Source organism: Lissotriton helveticus, chromosome 7, assembly GCF_964261635.1.
Source record: "Lissotriton helveticus chromosome 7, aLisHel1.1, whole genome shotgun sequence".
Classification (NCBI taxonomy): Eukaryota; Metazoa; Chordata; class Amphibia; order Caudata; family Salamandridae; genus Lissotriton; species Lissotriton helveticus.
Window position 1 is genome coordinate 799402693 of NC_136068.1, and position 23990 is coordinate 799426682.

General features: G+C 42.3%; 1 protein-coding gene across 1 annotated transcript in view; it reads right to left on the reverse strand.

The window, feature by feature from the left end:
- TGFBI (transforming growth factor beta induced) overlaps positions 1-23990 on the reverse strand; it is a 281071-nt gene that overhangs the window by 35725 nt on the left and 221356 nt on the right. The window contains exons 11-12 of the mRNA XM_078653226.1: positions 17403-17539; positions 11916-12046 (exon numbers count right to left, since the gene is read on the reverse strand). Coding sequence (XP_078509352.1) covers positions 11916-12046; positions 17403-17539 — 268 coding nt within the window. The remainder of the gene's footprint in view (positions 1-11915; positions 12047-17402; positions 17540-23990) is intronic.

Sequence of the window (23990 nt, forward strand, 5' to 3'; positions counted from 1 at the left end):
TGCCTCCAGTCTCTCCTAGGAAAGTATGTTGGCTGGATGGCAAAGGATGATACTTAATGCATCTCAGTTCACTAAAACCAAAAACCTCATCTCTTCATTTTGCCTTCCAAACCATGTTATATCAACTAAGTGGCGCAATTGGGAAACGATCTTGAAGGCAATCAGTGCAAAATTAATTCCCATGCAGGCATATGGCACAGAGGCATTTTCAGGGCATTTCCAGGGAGATTTGGTATCTTTACTAATAAAGCATAAAGGTCAATTTTTAGGTTGTTGTTTCAACAGCCACATAATACATCACCGGCCCAGATCAGGATGAAATTTAAAGTGAGTAACCAACAAGTTGTCCAGCAAAGTTAGTTTTCTGAAATACATGCACTCAGCATGAGCCATAAAGTCAGGATCCTTAATAAACCTAGGGGCATATGTACAAGAACTTAAAGCCGCCATAGCGTGAATTTTTTGACATTATGTTGCCTTTTTTATCGCCGTATTTACAAGTTGCCACTAACTACAGTTAGCTGCAGTTTTTCAGCGTAAACATGAATTTTTGAGATCGCCACTTCTGTTAGCGAGACTCAATGAAAATGAGATGCAAGGTGGGCGTTCCCATGCGAAACCTGCTGCTAACCCCACTTCGCAATATTTACAATTAAATTCCCATACGGTGATAACCCATCAAAACTGCCGCTAAGTCCAGTTTGAGGCAGTTTTTAAGACCAGAAAGAAGCTTGTCTTAAAATTGGTGCAAACACTTGGGGCCTCATTTCAGAGTTTTTGGTGCTGGACAGCGCTGCAAGGAATGTTGCTGTGCTGCCCTGAGAAAAAACAAAAGGGAAGGAAAGCTCGCTATTAATAAGATAGAGCAGAATGAAAAGTGTTGCATCGCTGCGACAAATCACATTTGCAACACTTTTCACTGCGCCCTCCTTGCGACACCATGGATGTGCCGTATTCAATGTACGGCGCACCATTTTGCAATCAATGACAGATATGTCCAGAATCCTGACGTGTCTGGCAACGCTAAAGTCACGCATTGCTACAGTTGTGCTGCAAGCATGATGCAACCGCAGCAATGCATGGGGCCAGCCTATCCCTATGGCACCGCGTCACCCTTACGTCTGCCATGAGGCAGGCTGAAGGTTTTGATGCTGTGGTGTCCTAGAATTGTCGCAGTGAAATCCTAGAGACTTCACTGCACTAATTATATGAGGCATTGTTGCCTTGGAATGCCCACCCTGCATAAATCAGACTAGATGCAGGTACAATGTGGCACAGGGCTTCACAAGGTCACGAATATGCCTAGATGGTTCACTTTGTAAACAGGGTGCAAGATCCACTCTGCAAGTAGGTCAAGAAAATGACGCATCAGTGGCGTTAAACTGATGGAAGGGGTTCAGGATTAAGCCCCCCTGTCTTTTTCTGCTATGATGGCGCACAATGGCTGTCATGCACCAACACAGGCACTGTTGCACCATGGTGCAAGGGTGACTGTGTTGCGGAGTTGATTGTCGAGACGTCTGCCGGTGCGTCTGGACTAGTAGAGGGCGGGAGTGAACCATTTGGCCTTCTTGGAGAGTTGTTTGCCTGGTCTTTTCTTGAAGGGGTGCCGGGGTGTCAGCGCAGTTGGAGATCCATCGGTGGAGATTGTGCGCTGCGGTGTTGTTTGTAAGCGTTGGCGGAGTGGTGGTGCTGAGGGAGTTGATGAGAAGTTCTTCGGTGGCCTTGATCCAGCTGCGACGGGGGGTGATGATGGCGGTGGTGTAAGGTGGGCGTGGAGAAGGCGTGATGTATACAATGATAGTCAGTCCAGGAGAGTCCTGTGGTGTGGCTGTAGTTGAAGTTCCTGCTGGCGTAGAAGACGGGCTTGAGCATGTGTCCGGTTAAGTGGGTTGTTGCGTGGCTAGCTGCTTGAGTCCGATGTTGGCGAGGTTCCCCAGGAGGGGGGTGATATTCTGGTCACTGGGGTTGTCCAGGTGGTACTTGAGGTCTCCGAGTAGGATGTAGTCGGTGGATGGGAGAGCCTGGGGTGCGATGAGGTCTACAATGGCATCAGTGAATGAGGGTTCATGGCCCAGGGGACCTGTAGACAAGGGTGCCACGCAGGGTGGTGATGGGGTTGGTCCGTATCTGGAAGTGGAGGTGTTGCATGGTTGGGTCATTAGAGTACGTGGTCAGTTTAGTGTGCTTTTGTAGACAATGGCAATGCCTCCTCCTGGATAGTCGAAGTGTTCCTTGTGTGTGATTTTGTAGCCATCGGGGGTGGCGATGGCAATGTCTTGTCCAGAGCAGATGTTGGTCCATGTTGACGAGAAGACAGTGATGTCTGAAGAGGTGGCATTGAGGAGGTCCCAGATTCCTGTGGCGTATTTGTGCACATTGAGGATGATGCAGGTGAGCTAATCGGGTGCACTGTTGGTCGGCTGGGTGGCAAGAGGCGCTAGTGTGCTGATGTTTTAGGAGGTGCGTTTGCAGTTTTGGCGGGTGCCGGGTGCAAGGGTATTGTTTGTGATGCTAGATGGCAGGAGGCGTGGCGTCCAGGGTTGATGGCAAGGAGGGTGATGGTTTTGTAGCACTGGAGTGTCTTAGAGGCATGGTCCCTGGTGCTGGGCACGGTACAGTGGCGGGCGGACAAACTCAGACAGGCTTGCCTTTGGCTTGCCTTCCATGAACCAGTGGCATGCCTACTACGGGTGGCCAAACAGCGCCAACATTAGGTAGTGCTGCACAGCTGGGATGTGTGAAACATGGGAAAGGACATAGGAAGGGGAGGGACGTGGGGGATTGCGAAGGCAATAAGGGAGAGGGATAGGGAAAAAGGTACTGCAAACAGGCACCGGAAAAACAAAGCCAAACAAACCAAAGATAAAAATAGGCAAAGGTAGAAAAGCAATCGAGAAGAGCAGTAAGATTAACAGGAAGAGCAGAAAAGAGGGACAGGAGGGTAGTCAAGCTGCAGAGCAGTGACACTCTATCACTGGACCACCAGGGATGAGGCACTGGCAGGAGCCTGCAGGTGGAGGAGGGACTTGAACACCTGACGATTGGGTAACCAGCAGCAGCAGATGGGGACAGCAGCAGCAGCAACCAGACGGTGCAGTGCTGTGGGAAGAGGAAGTCCACTAAGGGTTAGTCTCCCGTACACTCATAAGCAAACTAACAGGAGGCAAGGAAAGGCAGCATAACCTGGTCGCCTCTTGCGATCTGACAGTGGTGACTAGATTCTGTGTTCCCCAGCGAGTAACGGTGGATCAAGCTGCATACCCAAGGGTCTGGGCCAGAAATGGGCCCCATGCCCATGGCACACTTGCCACCAATGACCTATCTCAGTGACTTGAGCCCATTAGTGGAGTCCCCCACCAGTCTTGTGCAGTGCCCTTGGTGATGTAGGTCAGCCGCAGTGCAGGGACTGCTCAGGACATGGTGTGCGTCACCCACGGGAGCTAGGCCTGGACCCAACTCACCCCTGGGCCTCCTCCGCTAGGCGTCCCACCTCACCTGGACATTGACACCGGGGCACAATGTGCTGCACTCTCTCCAAATCTGTGACTCAGCCAGCAGGAACCTCAGCCAGGTGGGATTTTACAAGCCTGGGTCCAGCAGTCGCCACCATGTCCACTGGGGAACCTCCTGATGCAGGTGATGCAACAGGGCCCCCTTAGTCGTGAAGTTGCAGTGCTACCACCATACAAGTTTGGTGCAGCTCAGGGGCCTCACCCTCCACAGCATCCGACTAGCGCAACATCCTCCGACCTGCGATGCACAGAGGTGTGGCCCACCATTGGTAATCTCTTCCATGCATCCCGGTGTAGAATTGGCGCCTGGTATGCGATGCAGACCTCCCTGCGTTGGTGCACTGGAGTGCCTGTACCCTTCACAGCTCCAAGGTGCGCCAGGCGATCTTCTCACACAGGTCAGCAACATGTCTCCATGCGACCTGCCAGATTCCACCACCAGATAATAGCAATCGCTGATGCTACAATGTCGACCGTCAAGGCCCAGCAACTCCACAGCACCTCTGCCTCCCACTCCGGGTCACAGATGCAGGCCCAGCAGGGCATCCAGGGACCCTCCTAACTTTCAAGGTATTGGCTGCCATGGTGTTGCAAGAAAGGTGCTATGAAATGTGATGCATCACTGTTTTTTCCCAGCGATGCACCTTGTTTCATAACTGTAGCCCTGAATCTGCATCTCTTCTTCCCCTGGCTGTTAAGGGTTTTGGAGGGGTTGTTGATCTGTGCTGCACTTGGCCCTGGCTGCTCCATTCTGCATTCCCTTGGTTTTAAAAGTCACGTTGGGCTGACTAACATGAGTTTGTTTCCCTGCTAACGTGCCTTTCGTCACTTTTCGCTCGCTAACATCAAAATGTGTATAGCCTTGATGCTAGAGTTAGTGGCAATTTTCCCTGCAGCTAGCTGTTACTATCGCCATGTAGCAAAGTATTGCAAATACATCGCCAACAGGGCGCTAGTTTTTGGTGCTAGGCCGCATTAAGAAAACTGCTGCTAACTAGCACTAACGCTAGTTAGCAACAGTTCTTGTACATAACCCTCTAATCTGGACTAAAGTTGTGACCTACAATTTGCAGGGTCACAATCACTGGTCAAATGCCCCGACAGAGGGACTTAAAATGAAAGGTGCTGCTGGCTTATTGAACCAAAATCTCCCTCACTACCATTTCAAAACATCCTTAAAACAAAGTGGTACACACAGCCTCCTTCATGATGGGTCTACACAGTTTAAAGAAAAAAAACATGCCTTCCTTGTCATTGACAGTTTTGAGCAAAGAGGGATCCAAAAGTACTTCTTCTCAACCATTCAATGTTTACTATAAACGGAGATGGAATGCTTCTCTTCACTAGATCTTTTGCCACCTTGGGTGACCTTACCAAACAACAAACAAGTGTGACCCAGAACACTTGCACCAGGAGACACAGCCACACCTCCTTTGCATCTGTCCACATGTAATAAACAAACATAGAAGATTCCTTCGACAGCCTCTGATCAATCAGGGGTTACGGTCGGTTCAGGCAGCCATTGACTACCTTTTGAAAGGAGCTTACCTGCAAATGATAGCAAACCTTAAAAGGTTCCTGAACATAGCGGAAAACGTACTAGGGAACGCAGTCCCATCAAACTCATCAGCAGGAACTTAACTCATCACAGTGGGGAGAATCCTCTTGGAATAAAGGAGCATATGTGGTCATAGCAGTCAGGCTGAAAGTGGAGGATTGTCATCTTTCTCTGACTTTACTCACAATTTCCTTGATGACAACTCTAACTACTCTCCCATCACAAGTAACAGCCAGATGTTTATCGCATCATAAGCATTTACTGTTGTTTTTTTTTTATTTTGTCTGTTTTTAGTGCAAACAAGTGCCAACCAAGTTTCAAAATCCTGGTGATTGTTTTGATCAGAACTTTTTTTTTACATCAATTGTTTCCATAGCTGCTCTGATCTAAGACAACTTAAAGCACAGGGCTCTTCGTAATCCCATGTATGCTAATGGTGGACAAGGCATAGACTTTGTTGTGGGGCCATTCTTTTGTGCAATTGTAAATGTATTTTTTAGCTATTATCAACTTAGAGCAGTCAACTAGCTTGTGAAACGTTTTTTCGTATCTCCAGATTTTGCACTTAAGTTAGCACTTTAGGTTCCGCAGCAAACTTTATAAATTTCTGCAGTACTGAAAATAACAGCATCACTTTATGCTGCTTTGCAGGTGTGAATAGGATTAATTTTATTAATCAGTCTTAAATATTCTGGACTAAAACTGCTACATGCTGAACTCTGTTAACACCTTCCATGCTCATGACGAGCTGAGCTCGTCATGAGGCACGGTGCTTCGGTGAGCCGTGGAACGCTCACACGCGGGGATAATTCCCCTGCTGTGCTGAGAGTTCCATAGGAGCGGGTGCAGCTGTGACGAGCTCAGCTCGTCATGAGCACCGGAGCACCGTGCCTCATGACGAGCTGAGCTCGGGATGAGCATGGGGGCGCTGTGCGCAGCCCCCCTGCCCCCCAGTACAGCGGGGGAATTACCCCCTGCAGCGAAGGTGTTAAATAATTTTATCATGATTATGTTATTGCAATTACACATTTGTACTTTATACTGATAATCACAATTTGCCTTTTTATGTTTCTAGTACATTATCAATGAGAAACATTTGGCTTAGATTTGAACATTTCTTTGAAAAAATTGTTCGCATTTTAATGGACTTGATTGCATAAATAAAGGAAAATAAAACAGTCAACATTAACCAAGTATATTATGTAAACAATGATGGTCTTGCTAAAAGTAAATGTCTACAGACATTCATGACCATTGCATTCTTCTGCTGAATGCTTTGCTCTCAGAAACTCATGAGTTGCAGCACATTTTGCAGGTCTTTTAATATCATGCACATGATTGGACATTGGTGAAGTTGTTCATTGACTTTCCATTGAGCTCTGGTTGTGGTGGAACCTTAGCTTATTAGTGATGTGTTTAAACATGAGGATTATTTATTTGTAATGATTTGCAAACAACTACAAACCTTTGACCCATGTTGCCGTGATGAAGTGTGTGGTGCTTCGCCACCGGTTCTAGTTTGGCCCCCTGGGGTGGGCCAGGGCCCGCCAGCTGCCCCTGAGAAGATTAAAATACAGGAGAGGGCCTTCACGCCCCCTCCTCTGCAAATGAGAAGGGGCTCAGGACCCCATCCCTGGACCCCAGGATATAAATAACTGAGGGTGCACTATTGCGCTCCCTGGCAAGGTGAAGAAGGGGCCCTAGGCCCCCATTGCCGGGCCCTGTGAAGAACACTGTCCAAGGGAGTGCCATCGTACTCCCTTGCTGAGGTGGGAGGGGGAACCATTCCTGGACCCCAATGCCAGGACTAGAAGTGGAGGGAGTGCTGCTGCAGTCCCCAAAGTGGTGCCTATCCTGCTCTCTGTGCCCAAATCTGGGGAGAGCAGGAAGGCCAGACCACAAGTGCACGTCTGCCCACAGGAGTGGGCAGATTAGAGTGTTGTTGCCAGCTCCTGCGGCAGCATGTCGGAGTTTTGCTTGCATGGGTAGCCAGCAAGGACAGCCGGTGGTGGGCTCCTCAGGCTGTCCTCCCACATTGCAAGTGCCTGTGTGGTGCCTGGATGGGACTGGTTACTCAGACGAAAAAGGATCCACAGCTCAAGGCCTCATAATCAAAACAGAAACTGAAGGAAAAGAGAGGCAGGAGAGCCGCTGCTACAAAATTCACCAAATTATCCGGAGGAGCACCCCATATTACTCTGCTGGGCTTGATTGCTGGTTTTTGTTCCCTCACTTGTGAGGATCTCAGGAGAACGCAGTCTTCACCAAAAATATGCAGAAGTACAGGGGGAGCTGCAGGAGCAGCGTAGACTTGCCCTCCAACACAGAACTGTAAAGTTCTCACCCTACGTGTAGGGTGACTCAAGAATGATAGCCCCTTAATGGTTTTGGTGGGATTCCAAGTGCTCTCCAAGCTGGAACTTTTGTTTTACGGTGGTGGGTGATTCTCCCGCTTGGCCTGAAGACTATGGCTACAGTTCTGGTGGCCTGAAATGATGTACCATGAGCTTTTATATTGCCAAACATCCTCTAGGGGTGAAAGGCTGCAATTACATGTGTAGAGATTATAGGATTGGTGTCATTTAGGGACTAAGTTTAAAATGCATTGTTTTATGTTGGAAGTATTTCAGATTATGCTGCAAGCACATTCAAGGTGAATGACTATATTTGCATACTATGGTAATTATAAATGTGATGAAAGTTCATTATTCATGGCAGTTCTGATGATTCCCCAGATGTCCCAGTCATGCTAGACATTCCCATGTGCAATGCTTTATTTAAATAATGAGACTGACAGCCACTTATCATCAAAGTGTGCCTACTTTATTGCCAGTATTCAGGCCTCTCATACCTGCATGTGTTCCAATAATGAAATGCTTGTTGAAATAATGAGGTGGACAGGCACGTGCTTCGGTGCTAGTATTAAGTACTCTTACTCCAAGTTATATTCAAGTCTTGGCATTTAGAGACCACATAATGTTTAGACATATGAGTTGTGGTACTAAACCCCCTGTAGGGAGGGGTAAGAGTGTTTACGCAATGTCATCAAGAAGTATTTCCATTAGCTTATGTATATTTGTAAATTGCTGCAAAGTATTGAGTGGTCTGTGTGCAATAAATGTACTTTTCCTTTTTCAGAAGAAAAGGCATAGGCTGGACAATCATTTATTGTGTGTCTCTGAATGGTGGTTAGGAGCGCCTATGTTCTCCCTTGAGTAGACCTTGTACCACTCTGCAACGGTATCCTATGAGGGTCAAGCACTACAATGGGGAGTTTGGTTCCCAGTGGAGGGCAAATTTAGACCCATTACTTTTACAGGTCACACAACTAATGACTTATTATCTAACAATGTATAAGTATACTATTCTCATCTCCATTACTATATATCTTAATATTATATATCGATAACGTTAATGTTAAAGTGACGTTATAGTTAGGTATGGTAATAAGCTCACTAAAAAACCCTGAAATTCACTGAAGAAGACAATGGTTAAAGTGGCCATGTAGTTAGGTCTTGAATTTAGATAAAAACTAACGTTTAAAACAAAAATTCACTATACGTGCCCACCACCATGCACTGATTATGTCCTCATAAATTACATGGCATGGTAAATGACATCATTGATTATATCACTGATGACATTTCAAATTACTTTGAAAAGAAGCCAACAGCACTGGGTATCTGCTGGTGGAGCATACAAATGTATCAATCCGCTTTGGATAAAAGTCAACATTTTAGATAAAATACTTTCCAAGTAAATGATATTCAAATTAACAATGCCACAATTAGGAGGCCTAGCAGTGCCATGATGTATTACCGTTCATTGATCAGTCGAATGCAATGTAAAATTAGTTTTACGGAGTTATAAAAATTAAAAGTAACTCAAAGTTCTGAGCAGAACTTCATAAACAAAAACATTACCCAGTGAGAAAGAAATTGCTTCAGTTTAATTTTTTTAATCATCAGACTAATACCATTTAACTCATGAAGGAACATTTGTAGGAGCGATGTTCATAGACGCTGCAATTAAATTACCCTTACTTTCCCTTAAAGTGAGAATATAGCTTGAGGTAATTGACGCAAATAAAACTCCGAAACCAGATGGGATGTTCCCAACTTCCTAAGGTGCTAAGTGCATTTTTGGCCAGATCCCATAACACTTTCTGAAACGGAATCACCTGCTGAGTATGGAAAGGAAAACTGTTGCCAATACATTAAAAGGGAACAAAGTCAAGTACATTTGACATCTGTTTAAGGAAAACTCACGAAGCCGATTTATTAAGGAATCCCATACATCACATACGGCTACTCCATTACTATGAATCAGCATAAAGCTACTGCTATGACCAAAATAAACCTATTAAATAGTTGTGTGATGGTATATAAAACGCATATGTAGTATATGCATTGATGTTATATATGTGAACTTTTCACTATATTTTGATACATAAATGTACAAAAGGCTTCTTTATCGTTCAAAGTATTTGGGATTTTAGAACATCTGTGGAACGATATGTAGAGGTTGAAATGTGTGCAACAGAAAAAGAAAGTTAATAGTTGCACAATTTGTATATGATGAGAGGTGTTTCATGACATTTCCAAAGATTCAATATTGAGCCTAATTTATTTCAATTCTGTCATGAGTAAAGTATTATATGAAAACCATTGGTGTCATTTTTGCTCACCAACTACTGAGTCTAATGGGGGTGATAGGGGGTAAGCCCTGATCGAGTAGTATTTTAAAACTAGATTAAAGGGGTGAAAACCTGGCCTGGCCTGGCCTGAAAGCTTTTCCGGTCAAGCACTGATTGTTGCACATTCCATCTCTACAGCCGTTTGCACAAAATGTTGCCTGTGGATTGAGAGACTGTTTTGTTTCGATGTCTAAACTGTTCTGCAGATTTCTCTTTTAAAAGTGACTACATTTAACTCCATGGATTTGAAGTGAGCTTCGCTGCTAGTTCCTTGAATTTATCATAGTGTGACCCTGCCATCTAAAGTCTTAGTTGTGCATCATGAATGCAACACCACGAGGGGAAGATATTTCTGAACTTCATGTGTGGCAACTAAATATACACTCAGCACCCATTCCCTGTCCTGGTTATCATATGGTGCTTACTTCCGCAATGATTTTTCTGTTATTCTTACTGGCCTCTGGCCTGCATACCTGATCTCAGCACTCACTGCAGAATGAATGTCCCTCTCTGGGCACTGCACTCTGTCAAACATGCTGTGACAAGGCTCGAGTTCCTCTGATCGTCACACACATAAACCACAGTCAGCCGCGGTCGGTAGTGGGATGATCTGCAGGGCGGTGACGAGGGGAGGGGCAGGGTGGGGGGTGGTAATGTATGGATTACGTAGTTTCACAAGTAAGTTAACATATAAATTAAAAAAACGAATTTCATTGCGTGCACTGCATCACCAAATGCGATGCAGTGCGCGTAACGAAATTCGTTTTATTTATTTATATGTTTACTTACCTGTAAAACTCCGTAATCCATACAATACTACCCCCCACCCTGCCCTCCCCACGTCACCGCCCTGCAGGTCATCCCACTACCGACGGCGGCTGACCACAGTCCCACACATAGATTACACCAACCAAAACCCCTCCGGTCCATATACTCATTCCCCGGAAATCCTACTAGGGCATGTGCATTTCTTGCGAGAAATGTGCATGCGCAGTTTTCACAAGGATTACCGATAGGGCGAGGAAGGGGAGAACTGCAGCCCGGGGATGCAGCAGTACAAAGATAAGTGGTTTTAAATTTATTTTTAATTAATGTTTTCTTACTTGTTAATAGTGGGAGTGGAGGCGGAGGCTGCCCAACTCCGCTCCGCTGCGGAGTGTGCAGAGATTTGCTTGCTCTGCGTTCTCCGCGGAAAAGGCAAATCTCTCTGCCCGGGGTTACATAGAATCTTAGTCGAAGCTCCCTCTACGTTCCAGGGCACTTTATGTAATATGGCCTCAGTTATTTATACTGCTTGCAGGCCTACAACAATGTGAGTTTCCCCTGTTGTTTGTATCCATCTGAAAGAAGACTCACTGGTGACTAACAGTGAACAGTTGAGAATGTTTTTTATCCACTCACTTGTAAATGTGGATTGTTTCCAAATTTTGAAATGCTAAAATATGAGTTCGCCTGTACATGTTTTGACAGTAATGAGTAATTATTACCATAGGGGAACTACATTTGTTAGGCATAAAATAATCAAAGCATTTATTGATCATAATGTCGGATTGCGGGTTTGTCATTGTTGACGCATATTGTTTTCTGTGTTCTTTAATGTTTGCTGTACATTCTGAAACAAACCTTGTTTATGGATACATTGATATTAAATTGTATCTTTTTTGGAGAATTTGCTGAAAATGATAAACTATAAATTAAAATATCAAATTCGTCATTTTCGGCTTGTTCATGAACACAAGCACTATATATCTTTATTGCCATCATAGGTGGTATTTTATAGGCTGTATCTTGATTTGGCAGCCACAGCTTTACATAATTGCGCTTCACTTAAGGGTATATGAAAAGTCCCTATCATACCACAAGGGTCCGCGAGGTAGGAGCAGTTAAGGGGCCAAAATGAGTATTACTGTTTCTGAATTAAGAAAACAGTGAATTCAAGTGCAGAGGAAATAAAGGGCCAATCTGCAAACTTAGAATTACATTTTTAGAAAAGCAAATATTCATTAAAACAGCAGAGAACATAAATATCCAAATGATCAGTCTTACTATTTCATTTTACTGCATTTTCAAAATGTCACCCTACAGAACTTGAGATGTTTCTATGAAAAGAGATATTGTTTTAACACAATTCCAGCAGTGTGCTTACCCATAAGTTTATTCCGTTCTTCTTGTGGGAGGGATTGGAAAGCCTCATTTGTTGGTGCAAAGACCGTGAAAGAGCTTTCTCTGTTCAATGTTTCTGTAAGCCCTGCAGATTGGATAGCAGCCACCAGCATACTGCAACAGCAAGATATTATTTCATCAATACTCAGTAGGGATTACCTCAAAGAGTCTGGGCTTCTTGCAAACGTTCGGTGGATGTTGTGCCTTATCTGAGGAGACATCCACTCAAACTCAATCCAGCTAATTCATCAATTACCACAGAATTGCAATAGTAGTGTCACAAATGTGTAAACTATTGTTAGTTTATTTATGAGTCAAATGTCCAGTAAATTCAAAGTCATGGGACATTAATGAAAAACTAGCTAACCACTTTACTATATGTAAATGAATTACAGAAATTGGCTTAACATTCCAGTTGACATTATAGGAGTCCATTAGGCTTTATTCACATATCACGAGAGTGTTTTGCCTACCTGGGCCAATTTCTTGAATTCAAATAATTGTCAGTGAGGCCTGTATTAGCTTCCCAAATCTCACTATTTGCGAAGTTAATCTATACACCAATGCAGTCATGCATGTGTCATAAAGGATGACAATATGTAGGTATGTATAATAGCATGTGTCAAAAATGTACTTCTTTTAAAATGTATGCATGTGTGCGATGTTTGTATAGTGGAAATTAGCTGAAAGGCAGCAGGCAATTATCATAATCAAAATTCCTTTATTTTGAAATATTTTTATCGCATATAAAGTACATAAATATATACATTTTCAATCATATAAATTGTTATAATTACACATTATAGTTTAAAAAGTTACATTTCAATCTGTCCAGCATAAAATATGTTAAAATAACACACAGATCTATTTAAAACATTCATGATATAATAATTCATTACATCTGTCTGGATTCTATAGGATTCCATAGGATCATTGTTAATTTTGGTTGTCCTACTCTTCAGGCCAGACCACAAGAATGACGCCAGGGACTAACACACGAAAGGATCAACAACAACTTGTATGAAATAGAGAGCTACCCGACATTGCCTAAAAAATAGCTGCGTAGAAGAGGTAAAATAAATATTTCTTTTTGTGCTTCATAGAATCTACAAAAAAATATGTTTCAGTCTGTTTGTGAAGATGATATGTCGCACGGACATATGGACAGATCTTCTACGGAGTGCATATTACTCGGATAGCCCAGCATCAACAGAATGCAATTTAGGCAAAATTTCACTAAGATGAAACAAAGCTGGGGATTCAATACTATGGATAGATATGACTGAAAATCCTGTTGATTGGGAGGGGACCTCACAGAGGTTTTAATGAGGTTTCTTTCTCTTCTCTATCTCGCTGCTTCCAATAGGAACGTTTCCTTGACTTTGGCCTTGGAGAACATCCTACAACTAAGTGGGTTCTTGTAGAAGTCTAATAACCCCAGCAACCTCAATGAATCTTTTACATATTGTAACCGCCCGATTTATTCTATATGGTCCAATTTGAAACACTCACAATGCTCTGGTTCAATTTTACTCTGTCTCTCTCCAAATCGAGTGCCAGAGTATATTTGGCCCTAAACAAATCATATCAGAAGGTAAAGGAGCCCCAATTTCATTGTGACAGTTGAAATGTGCACCTTTTTTAAAAAACCATCCTCTATACACTGCAGGGGGTCTATATTTACCATTCCCCACACTCCTGCCGCATAAGTGGCCACTAATATTGCTTTCGAAATATAAACTTTCTTAATTTCCGGTAGTGGTTTGGCCCCGTGTTTATTGATGAAGCTAAAAATGGTCCTTATGCTTCTTTCTAGTAGCAGCCCTCTATTGGCAACCATACTATTCAGAGGGAGGTTTCCATGAAAAGGGATTCCCAAATATGAGAATGTATTCACCACTTCCAGCCTACATGTAGCTATGTGGAATGCGGGTAATTTCTTCGGCCTGCTGCACCACAGTATGTATATTTTTGCTTCATTTACTCTGAAATCCATCGTGTTCACAAAGTGAGTGTATGCCTCATTAGAATCATTAGAATCTGCAGTGCCTTCCCTGTTCTGGCGATTGACACCACATTGCCTGCGTATAAATGTAGTGACAAGGGAGCCAATTTTATATAGGCAGCATCAGGGGTTGATCCAATCAATGCTGCTTCAATAAATGAGTTATTGGATGGGTAGCTGGGTACTCAAAGGGGAAGTGGAGTGGTAAACGGTATTGTTAACTAGTGTTCTCCTGGCTGATGGAATCCTAGCTGTGGGTAGGCTGATAACCACCTGAGATGGTGAGCATGTCAGTCAGATTGGCAGGGGTGCCTCTCATGATGGCTTTGTTGATGACGACTCCGAATTTAAAGATGATGCGTACTTGCAATAGAAGCAATCAAATTTTCATTAAGTTAATGTTGGTTGTATTTATTTAGGCCATTGATATGGCATGCTTTATTTTGTCGAAAGTTCTTAAAGATAGCTAATGTGGAGCCTTTGAGGTCATGCAGTAAGGCACTTGGGGCCTCATTTATGAAGGCCTTGCGCCGCCTGTGCGTCACTTTTTCCCATTTTAAAAGTGACGCACCGGCGGCGCAAGGCCTTCATAAATGAGGCCCTTGGTTTCTGGGAGGAATGGCTTCGCTTTCTGTAGCCGAGAGAGGTGTTTGCTAGCATGTCTAACATGGGTCACAAGCTCTAACCAGCAAGTCCAGACAGATTTCAATGTTTAAAAGAGCCAATAATGTAGCGTCCAGTTGCTTAGTACGTGTTTGATTATAAACCAACATCAAACAAGGCTTACTATCTATGCTGAAAATGTTTCAGTAATAAACTCACATTCTTATATCTTTATGAGAATATCTTTGATTAAGTGCAATTGCACGTCACATAAAGAAATATTAGTAAAAAACCCATAATTATTGGGATTTTGAAACTTAAAAGAAAGCCTTTTGATGTGGACCAATGGCAAATAAATTTTGGAGGCACAACAGTTCAACTTTTTTAATAGCTGGTTAGAAAATGTATCCAAAAGCAGATCGTGGGAACTTTTCTTTTGACCACTCACATGATAAACTTGTGTTACCTCCTATTCCATCATCATATTTGTTCTCCTGAGAAGAGCAACCAGGTAACGAAACCAGGGAGCACATATGCTCCTTCAGCGATCATATGTCATGGATCTTCGATGTAACATGAGTGCAATAAAGAAGTGGGAACAGAGCAGTTTTCAGGCAGGATGTTTAGCGTTCGAGCTTGAAGGCAAGGTGTTAAATGTTCATGAGAGATTTCACTTATGACTACCAGCATACTTCTTTAACCAAATGTCCAGGTGGTGCATCCAACTACTGAGGACTTTCTGCAAAGATGATTTATTAGGGTATTTAATCATCTCATAAAGGGCAGCAACTGCTGTGAGTCCCAAAAATAGGCTGGCAATACATTCCACAACCCAGTGGATTGGCAGATACAGGACCAGAACCTTCCACAACTGACCTCAAATAGTGGTGGTCTGGTAGACATGAAGAAGCAGTTGGTTTTAAAATGCTTTATAATGTTTATAATGTTCTGAAGGTGTATTAGAACAGATCCATTGAAGGGTTTATTTCTTAATAGTGATTCTTAAACTATGTTGTGCCTTCACCAGAAACCAGGGAAGACTTCTATGCTTTTGTGTACTTTATTTTGAGGATTGTTGTTAACCAAATGTACTATGGTATTTGTAGTATGTGTATGTACCAATGTATTATTGGTTTGAACTACCTGTTCATTAAAGCCATCAATTGTTAAATCAAAGATAGCTCTGGCTTCATGGCTGGGACCGCCTCCTAAAGTAATGCGAGTTTCATTTGTAGAAGTAGGATATCCTTATTCAAATAGGCTACCATTATGCTGCTCTATCCAGGAACATTGTGAGATTATTGATGCCTTCAGACGTTTTCATCTTCCCTTTAGGGGTGAGGAGGTACTTAGATAAATCTATGGGATAAGCATTTGGGATTGTCATCTGACAGCGGCACGCCGGAAACAAATTTGGATACGGGAGGACCAATTCTGCCTTCAATTCTTTGGAGGGTAATAATGTTGGTACCATAACAGTGAGTAATACTAACAACTGATATTTACAAACACTATATAATAACTTTCTAATTTGTATTAATATTATTATCATCATTATTATTACCATTACTATTATTATTTGTATTATTATTATTTGTATTATTATTATTATTATTGCTATTATTATTATTATTCATCCTCTTTGTCATTGTCACTAAGGTGTTTGCCCATGGAGTTTCTGTACTGTGTAGACTCTGTGAATTAAAGTCAAGAGCAGATTTTCATTATCAGATTCATTTAAGCTCAACTAGCTAAATTCTAAAAACATTGTTAAAAGTTTTTTTTTATAGACCTCTCAAGAGTTTTTGGCACATATGGGCTCATTAAGTGCCCATAAAGCCCTAAAGCCCTGGCCACTCCCTCACTTGACAAAAAGTCAAAAGCTAAGTCCACTGTTTGTGACACTGTTATGATGTTATCCAGTTCAGTAACAGAGAGTGGAAACATCACTGTGAAATTGATATGCTGTCAGAAGTTTCTCACTGTAGGTGGACTGCCACTGATCCTTTAGTGAAATGATGAACAAAGTGAACTGGTGGGTGACCTCAGTCACATGAATATGTAGTCTAATAACGGTCCTGACCCCCCGCTTAACCTATAAATTATTAGTTCCCCTAGAGTAATTTATGCTGAAGGCTATAGTTGTCTGATGGAATCTCTTCATGGTCGCTCAGGGATGACCTCAGATTCGCCCTCCCTCCCCATCAAAGTTTGTTTTACTGTGCACAGACAGGCACAATTACTCAAGCAATTGTGAAAATCAGTAAAGTCACTCATTAAGGTAAAGAGTTACTGCAAAGATTAGTTCCTGAGCTATAATTTTCAAATTTGGGTGGGACTAGTAAATCGTTCCTCCATTTAAAGTTGATAAAATGAGTTGCATTAAATTGGAATATAATATATATTAATTTAAAACTGTAGCAATCACTATGTAAATCTCTATATTACTGACAATAAAATAATGGTATTCTTATTAACAATGTTAATTTTTTCAAATCTCTTCATTTATGGCATTATACTACGAAGAGATTGAGTAAAGCATTGATTGCAACAATGTACTCTTTGAAGTGTATGTAATATTCGTTTTCAATACTGTTGGCATTTTGTTAAAAGAAGTAACATTATGAAGTCACATAAACTCAAAGTATTCACAGTATTTCAAAGTATTTCAATCAGGTTGACTTATGAAATATATTGATGTACCTCTTTCATGCTGTGAATTGTTTATTCTTTTAATTGTGCAATCAGATATGTTCCAACAGTCTTTAACTAAATACATGGAAATTGTGCAATAACAAATGTGACTCTTTCTTCCCACAATAAGGGCTACTCAAAAGTATGCATAATTGTACTGTACTGTACCTGAAACGATTATCTGCTTTCAGAACATCCATGACATTTCCCACTGGAGGAGTCAACACCTTGTCCACGGTAAACAAAGTTCCGAATCGTCCTCTTTTGTCATGGGCAGCAATACAGGCATTTTCAATACACAGAGACTGCAACAAAAATGATTAAAAATTAGATTCATGTAATAAGGAATATTTAAGTTTGCACCAGGTACTGGCAGCGGAGCACATGGCTGTTGGTTTTATTTTCACATGAGCTATGTGACCATACGTGCCAGACTGCTTGCACGCAGGCAATCCAGTAGTTATCGGGAAATGGATATTTCATTTGGGATTGGCCTTTTTTCTGAATTGCAGGAAAAATGCCCCATCCCTCCAGGTGTATGATTCACTTCACAGAGTTGGATCACTTTGTTAAAAGTTGTACCAAATTTAAGGCATGGGGTTGAATTGGGAACCCTGGTTTTTCTTCCCACCTTACGGAAAGCGAATTAGACAACACACCAGGAGCCAAAGGTGATGGCCCTCATTTCTGATACAATTAAACCTGCTTTGGCATCTAACTACCATATGGAAGGTTCTTTCTCTCAATATTACATCATATCTTCATCTTCATCTTTTCGACTACCTGGCAGTATTTTCCTATTGACATTTATTTAATGTAGTATTCGACTAGGCTCATGGTAGATGCATGCTGCTGTTTAGAGAATCTTGGTAAAGGTATGTTTAGCATTGATGTTTTACAACAATGACCATTTCCTCCTCTTAAATGAACAGCTAGAAATCCTGTCCTCTCCTTCTTGAACTAAGGCTTTTAAAACATCCATTGTTCTCTAGGTTCTGATGTTCCCAGTACTACTTCAATTAGTGTTTTACTATTTTTCCCATCTTATCATGTTGCTTGCTTAATTTTCTTGTACCACAAATGTAAAAATGAGACACTTGCTAAGAGTGACCAAGAACCTACCTGGTTTAGAGTTTGGCATTATGTCCTATGGCACTTGTAATATGGTGGACAGGATATCAGTCATGTTTGTAACAGAATTATCCAATCAGACAAACATTAAATCAGGCCCAAAGTTTGGTAGGGCAGCAAGGGGCCTAGGGTTTGAATGGGATATTTAACAAGTAAATTCTGCCAGATGAGTTACCTTTTATAAGAGACCATGAGTCCATTACTAGATAAATGCATGGTGCTAGGATCATATCAGACAGGAACAGCAAAGAACGTATTCTGGGAGCCTAATCTCCCTTGGGTAAAGAGGCAGCGGAATGGAAAGGCTACTAAAGTGGATGAGACGAAAGGTCTCCTATAAACTTCTGGGCCTGCACAATAGTTTATTAAGGGTGATTAACTGGTCTTGGAGCGCTGAACAGTTTAGGTGGAAGACTTTGGAGAAGGCATCTTACAATTATCTCATAGAGCAACACTTGTCGGTGTTCCTGGAATTCTGAATGGAACTTTCTTTATTTACAGGTATCACTAATGCACCGATTATAAAGGAATTGAATGTGGTAGGATTAAGTATGATATTAAACACTTTAACACATTACCTATTTTTCAGTGGGTATAGTTTAGAACAGATAAGCTCTTGGATTCTGATTTAGTCTTAAATTATCATACTTGAAGTGGACACCACTCAGTAAATGTTTCCAATGAGCCCTTGGATCTGAAAAAGATGCTGCTATGGACAGCAAGCACGATACATATGGTAACTGCAAGGGCGCTTATGGTGATAGTGAGCATAAAGATGGATTTTGAAATGTTTCCAATATCCCTAGAATATTTTCAAATCCTTTGTATTTCAGCTCAGTGTACAATTTTCTCTAATGTATTTTTTAAATGATTCAGCAGCTTTTTCTATTGCAAATTTTGGTCAATGGTAAGATTAGATCAATTAATCATTGCCTGGACTATGCTTGGTTCTTGTCACTCTTGGTTTGTGTACATGCCTAGTATTATTGCATGGTTTTCGTGCTGTTTCTAAGAACATGGAGTATACGTTTTGGCAAATATGATGGATAGCCCTGCATTTGGGATTGTTTAAAAAAATTGAATTACATTATTCCTGATAAAATGTTTCATTTAGTTGTGGCCTGACATCAGATTCTATTTTCGGGGGATGTTCCCTGTTAATTCACTTTTTTAAAACATGTGCTGGGTCCACAGTCTTGAATTCAAGACAGCAGAATGGGGTAGTAGTGTAATGCAAAATGAAGTGGGTGCACTTCAGCATTTGATGAAGGGCCCTTATGTCACAGGGATTCATTGGTCTTAGGCTCAGTGGGGGTCCCCTAAAGTGTTTGGGGCACCCCTGCACCACAGGCAGTGCAGGGGTGCCCCAAACACAATCTTCCAGTCTAAGTTACAAGGCATTCTAGGCCTTAAATTGGCTCAAAGTTCAGGTAACCTCCCACCACATTCGAAAGTATCTATGGCATAACAAAAGTAGGCACATGCCTAATTCTGTGAAGAACAGGAGACCTGGAAAGTTGTTATTTAATATAGCTGCTCTTTTCCATCTCTGTTACAAATGAAGGGTTGACCCAAAAGTGCTGGGACCTGGGTATTCTATGTTACAAGGGTAGGGGTCCCAGTATAAGTGTGTCTAAAGGCACACAAAAAGGTTTCACTCTGACCAGAATGATGGTTGCTGCTTGAGTAAGGTTTCACCCCTCTCTACCAGTAACCCAATTTCACACAGTGACTCTCCTGCATTCAGCTTCTTCTTAGCTGATTATGGAATTCAGCATCAGCAGATGCTGATGCAGGAGATGGTCCTGAAGTATCTTCCTGGATATTGTCTGAAATTGCTCAGAGATGGAAAAGTTACAAGGGTAGGGGTCCCAGTATAAGTGCGTCTAAAGGCACACGAAAAGGTAGAGCTTTGTACAATAAAATTTAGTAACAACAATGATAATGAGTGATGTTATTTATTCACATCCTCATTCATATAAATTAGATGTACAGGCATAATTCATATAATTCAGACGTAGTGCCCAGATTAAAGCGAGAGGAAGGGAAAGTTGGAGGAGGCAGTGATTTGTGAGGATCAAGGTGGTGTGAAATAGTTTCAAATGGTAGATGTGATCAAACAAATCACATACAGCTAACCATCATTCTGGTCAGAGTGAAACACAAGCCAAACCCAAATTAACCAGTCAGGCTTAACTTAAAGGCAATGTGTAAAGTATTTATGCAGCACATTAGACAGTTATAAAGTAAAAACAAAAAAGCACAAGAAAAATCCCACCCGAATTAAAAAAAATAGAGCAAAATGTAATAAATTATTTGAGACCAAAATGACAAAAACCCAATCAGTAGAAGCGGATATGCAATTTCAAAGACTTAAGGTAAGTATAGCACCTAAAAGACCAAAGTGCCCCTTGTGGTTGTTTGGTTGTGTGATACTGGGTGAAAGTCACATGTTCACACCGACTGCGATGGAACGTGGGCTGGATACAGGGACCAGGTTAGTCCGACTGAAAGAGTTCCCTTCAAATGTCCAGTGTGAAGAGTTCCATTTGCTGTGGGAGCGGCCGTGTGGAGCAGGGAGAGCGTCACGGATGTCCGTCGAGGTAGCACAAAAAGCAGACCAGGTGTCGCGGATAGTCGTCCCTGTAGCATGAACATCTGGTTGGGTGTCACCAATGATTGATGCTGGAGATTTGCGTTGGGGATCACTGTGGGCTGTCTATGTTGCAGTGTATAGTGCAGCTTTCACTTTGCAAGGTGTTGCTTGTGGTTGCTGTAGCACGAAGAGTTATGTTCACTGGAACTTTGCATTGGCGGACAGCGCGGACGGCAAGATCTTGGCATGAACAGACCCGTTCACGGGTGCAAAGAGCCCAAAACATCAAGAATTCTCCTTTTCTTGGGGAGGGAGATCAACTGATGCCACACCAAAGGCATATGACCGGAGGGCTACCTCTGGATCTCTGTTGCTCATAACAGGAGGTCCGGGACTCAATACAGCAGAGGCTATCAGGGCTCAGGCAGGTCCAGTTCATTGTCCAGTTGCAAGCCAAGGCAGCAGGTCAACTGGGCAGTTGTAGGGAGGCCTCCAGAGCTTGTTATGTCCCTGTAGCTCAGAACAGGTAGTCAGTCAGCTGATCATTGGAGTAACTTCAGTCTGGGATGAAGGGTGCAGGTCCAGTCTTACTTCTAAGCAAGCAGTGCAGCGCAGGAAGGTGGGCAGCAGAATAGCAGGGCAGCAGATTAGCAGGGCAGCAGAGTAGCAGGGCAGCAGAGTAGTCATCTTTCCACCAGCAAAGTAGCACAGCAGTCCTTCTTCTGTAATATCCACATGTCCAGAGGTGTACTGAAGAGCTGAGTATGAGGGTCCACTATTTATCCTTGGTACCATCCTTGAAATAGGAGAATAATCTAGAAGCCACCCCCCAAAGGTGCTTGTAATTCCCTGCTTCCCACTGGCCCCAGTTTGTCTAGGAACACAAAAGGCTACTGCCAACACCTTTGTGAGTATGCTCAGGAAGAGCCTTTGTGATGTGCAAATGTGGTAGGTGACAGCTCTGGACTCCTATCAATCCAGAGATGGCTCATCGTGCCAACCCCTTTTCCCCTTTGCCTCACTGTCTGAGAGCAATACATAAAGACCAACTGCCAGCTACAGGTAGTCATGTGACCCAGGATACAGGATTCAGGCATTAAATAGTTGGGGCAAGAAAATATCAACTTTCTAAATGTGTACTTTTCAGAATTTTGACTCAATATGCAACTTTATCATTAAAGAGGGTTTTAGATTACAATTCTTTAGACACCAAACTTGAAATTCCTACTTGCTCCCAATTGAAAATTCCCACTTATTAAATGTAATAAGGTAGCCCAATGTTATCCTTTGGGAGAGGTAGGCCTCGCAGTAGTGAAAAACCAATTGAGAAGTTTTTCAAAACCAGGGCTTGTGAAAAGCACATGTCCAACTTTTAAAAACACTGCTTCCTGCCCTGGCTGCTCAGTGCCTACTCTAGGAGTAAATTATATGTGTTAAAAGGGAAGACTTGGGCCTTTCAAAAAGTTTATTTTGCCAGGTCGTAATGGCTGGCTCATTAAAAATACACACACAGGCTGTAATGGCAGGCCTGAAATATATTTAAAAGGCTACTTAAGTGGGTGATACAATCAATGATGCAGGCCCACTATTAGCATGTAATGTACAGGCCCTCAGTACATGTATTGCCACTTTACTAGGGACTTAAAAGTGAATTAAATGTGCCAATTTTCACGTACGCAAATTTAAACATATCTAATGGAGGGAGCACAAGCATTCTAGCACTGGTTATCAGTTGTAAAGTGTGCTGAGTCCTAAAAGACAACGCAAACAGGTTCAGAAAACAGGAGGGTGAGGACATTCAGTTTGGAGATGACACTGCAAAAAAGGGCCAAGTCCAAAAGTCACCTTCAAGATTTGTGAGCAGATGCTGAGCATGGGGCAGAGAAACCTTACTCCTTCAGCACTACAGCTAAGACAAGAAACCTCAACGAAAAGCATGTGAGGGAGTACTTGAGATGCCAATGGGAGAGATCTACTACTTAAGCAGAGAGCATTGAAACGCTGCCCAAATTTCTTGCAGAGTGGCTGCAGCAAGTAGAGCAGAAAAACAATCTGCACTGAAAATCTTCACACTGTACTGCATGAAGTGCAAGACCAATGTATAGTGCATGGAACAGAACCCAAGAATTGGGAAAGAAAAGTTTTTTTTTTTAAACAGCGGGAAAGGGAAACAAGTTTATCAGTGGCTGTTTCCACAATAATTATAAAAGAATAGTATTAGAAAATACAAAAAAAATGTAAAAGCCCCAATTTATTTTTTGGAGAACCACCAACAAAAGTCTGTCAAATTAATACTTAGGCAGGGCAAAACTGCCTGTCATGCGTTGGGCACAGGCCCTTGCGACCAATCACCACTGCCCAGAAAAGGTGAGTACAGCAGCAGTTGGCTGCATGTTACAGTTTGAGCATCTCGTGCAGATTGGACACATGCTCTGGCCAAAGACCGGACCCTGTCTCTAACCCCACTGTTCATGACATTTGTCCTTTTGGAATGGAGGCTAGCAACTGTTTGTGCAGAGAGCTTGAATTTGTGGATTTGTGTTTGAATTGTAAACAAAAAATAATGTTTATTAAAAGGATAAAGGGAAAAACAGTCATCTAAAAAAATTAAAGATTATTAACTCTGCATTAAATTGATGACATTTTTTCCATTCATATTTTTTATGACAATTGCAATCTTTTGAAAAGCATTATAAATTAACATTTTGTTATGAAGAAAGAAAACTTTGTCCCAACATACCCTCAGGTCCCTGACACCAATATAGAAACAATATTTTTGTAATTTCTAAGACACTGCCCATATTAAACTATAGGCATCCCTCTCGAATTCCCCTTGGACCATTTTTCTCCTGGGATGCCCATGGTTGTTTATTCCCCCATTGTAAAGTCACTTTCCCAAATAACCTCACCAATACCCGATGCCATACCTAGTTCCCCTGCTGGCCTCCTTTTCCACCACCTACTCCTTCTCCCTTGTCCGGTTGTCTTAGTTTCATGATAATGTGATAGAATTGAATCTGCCTCCTAGG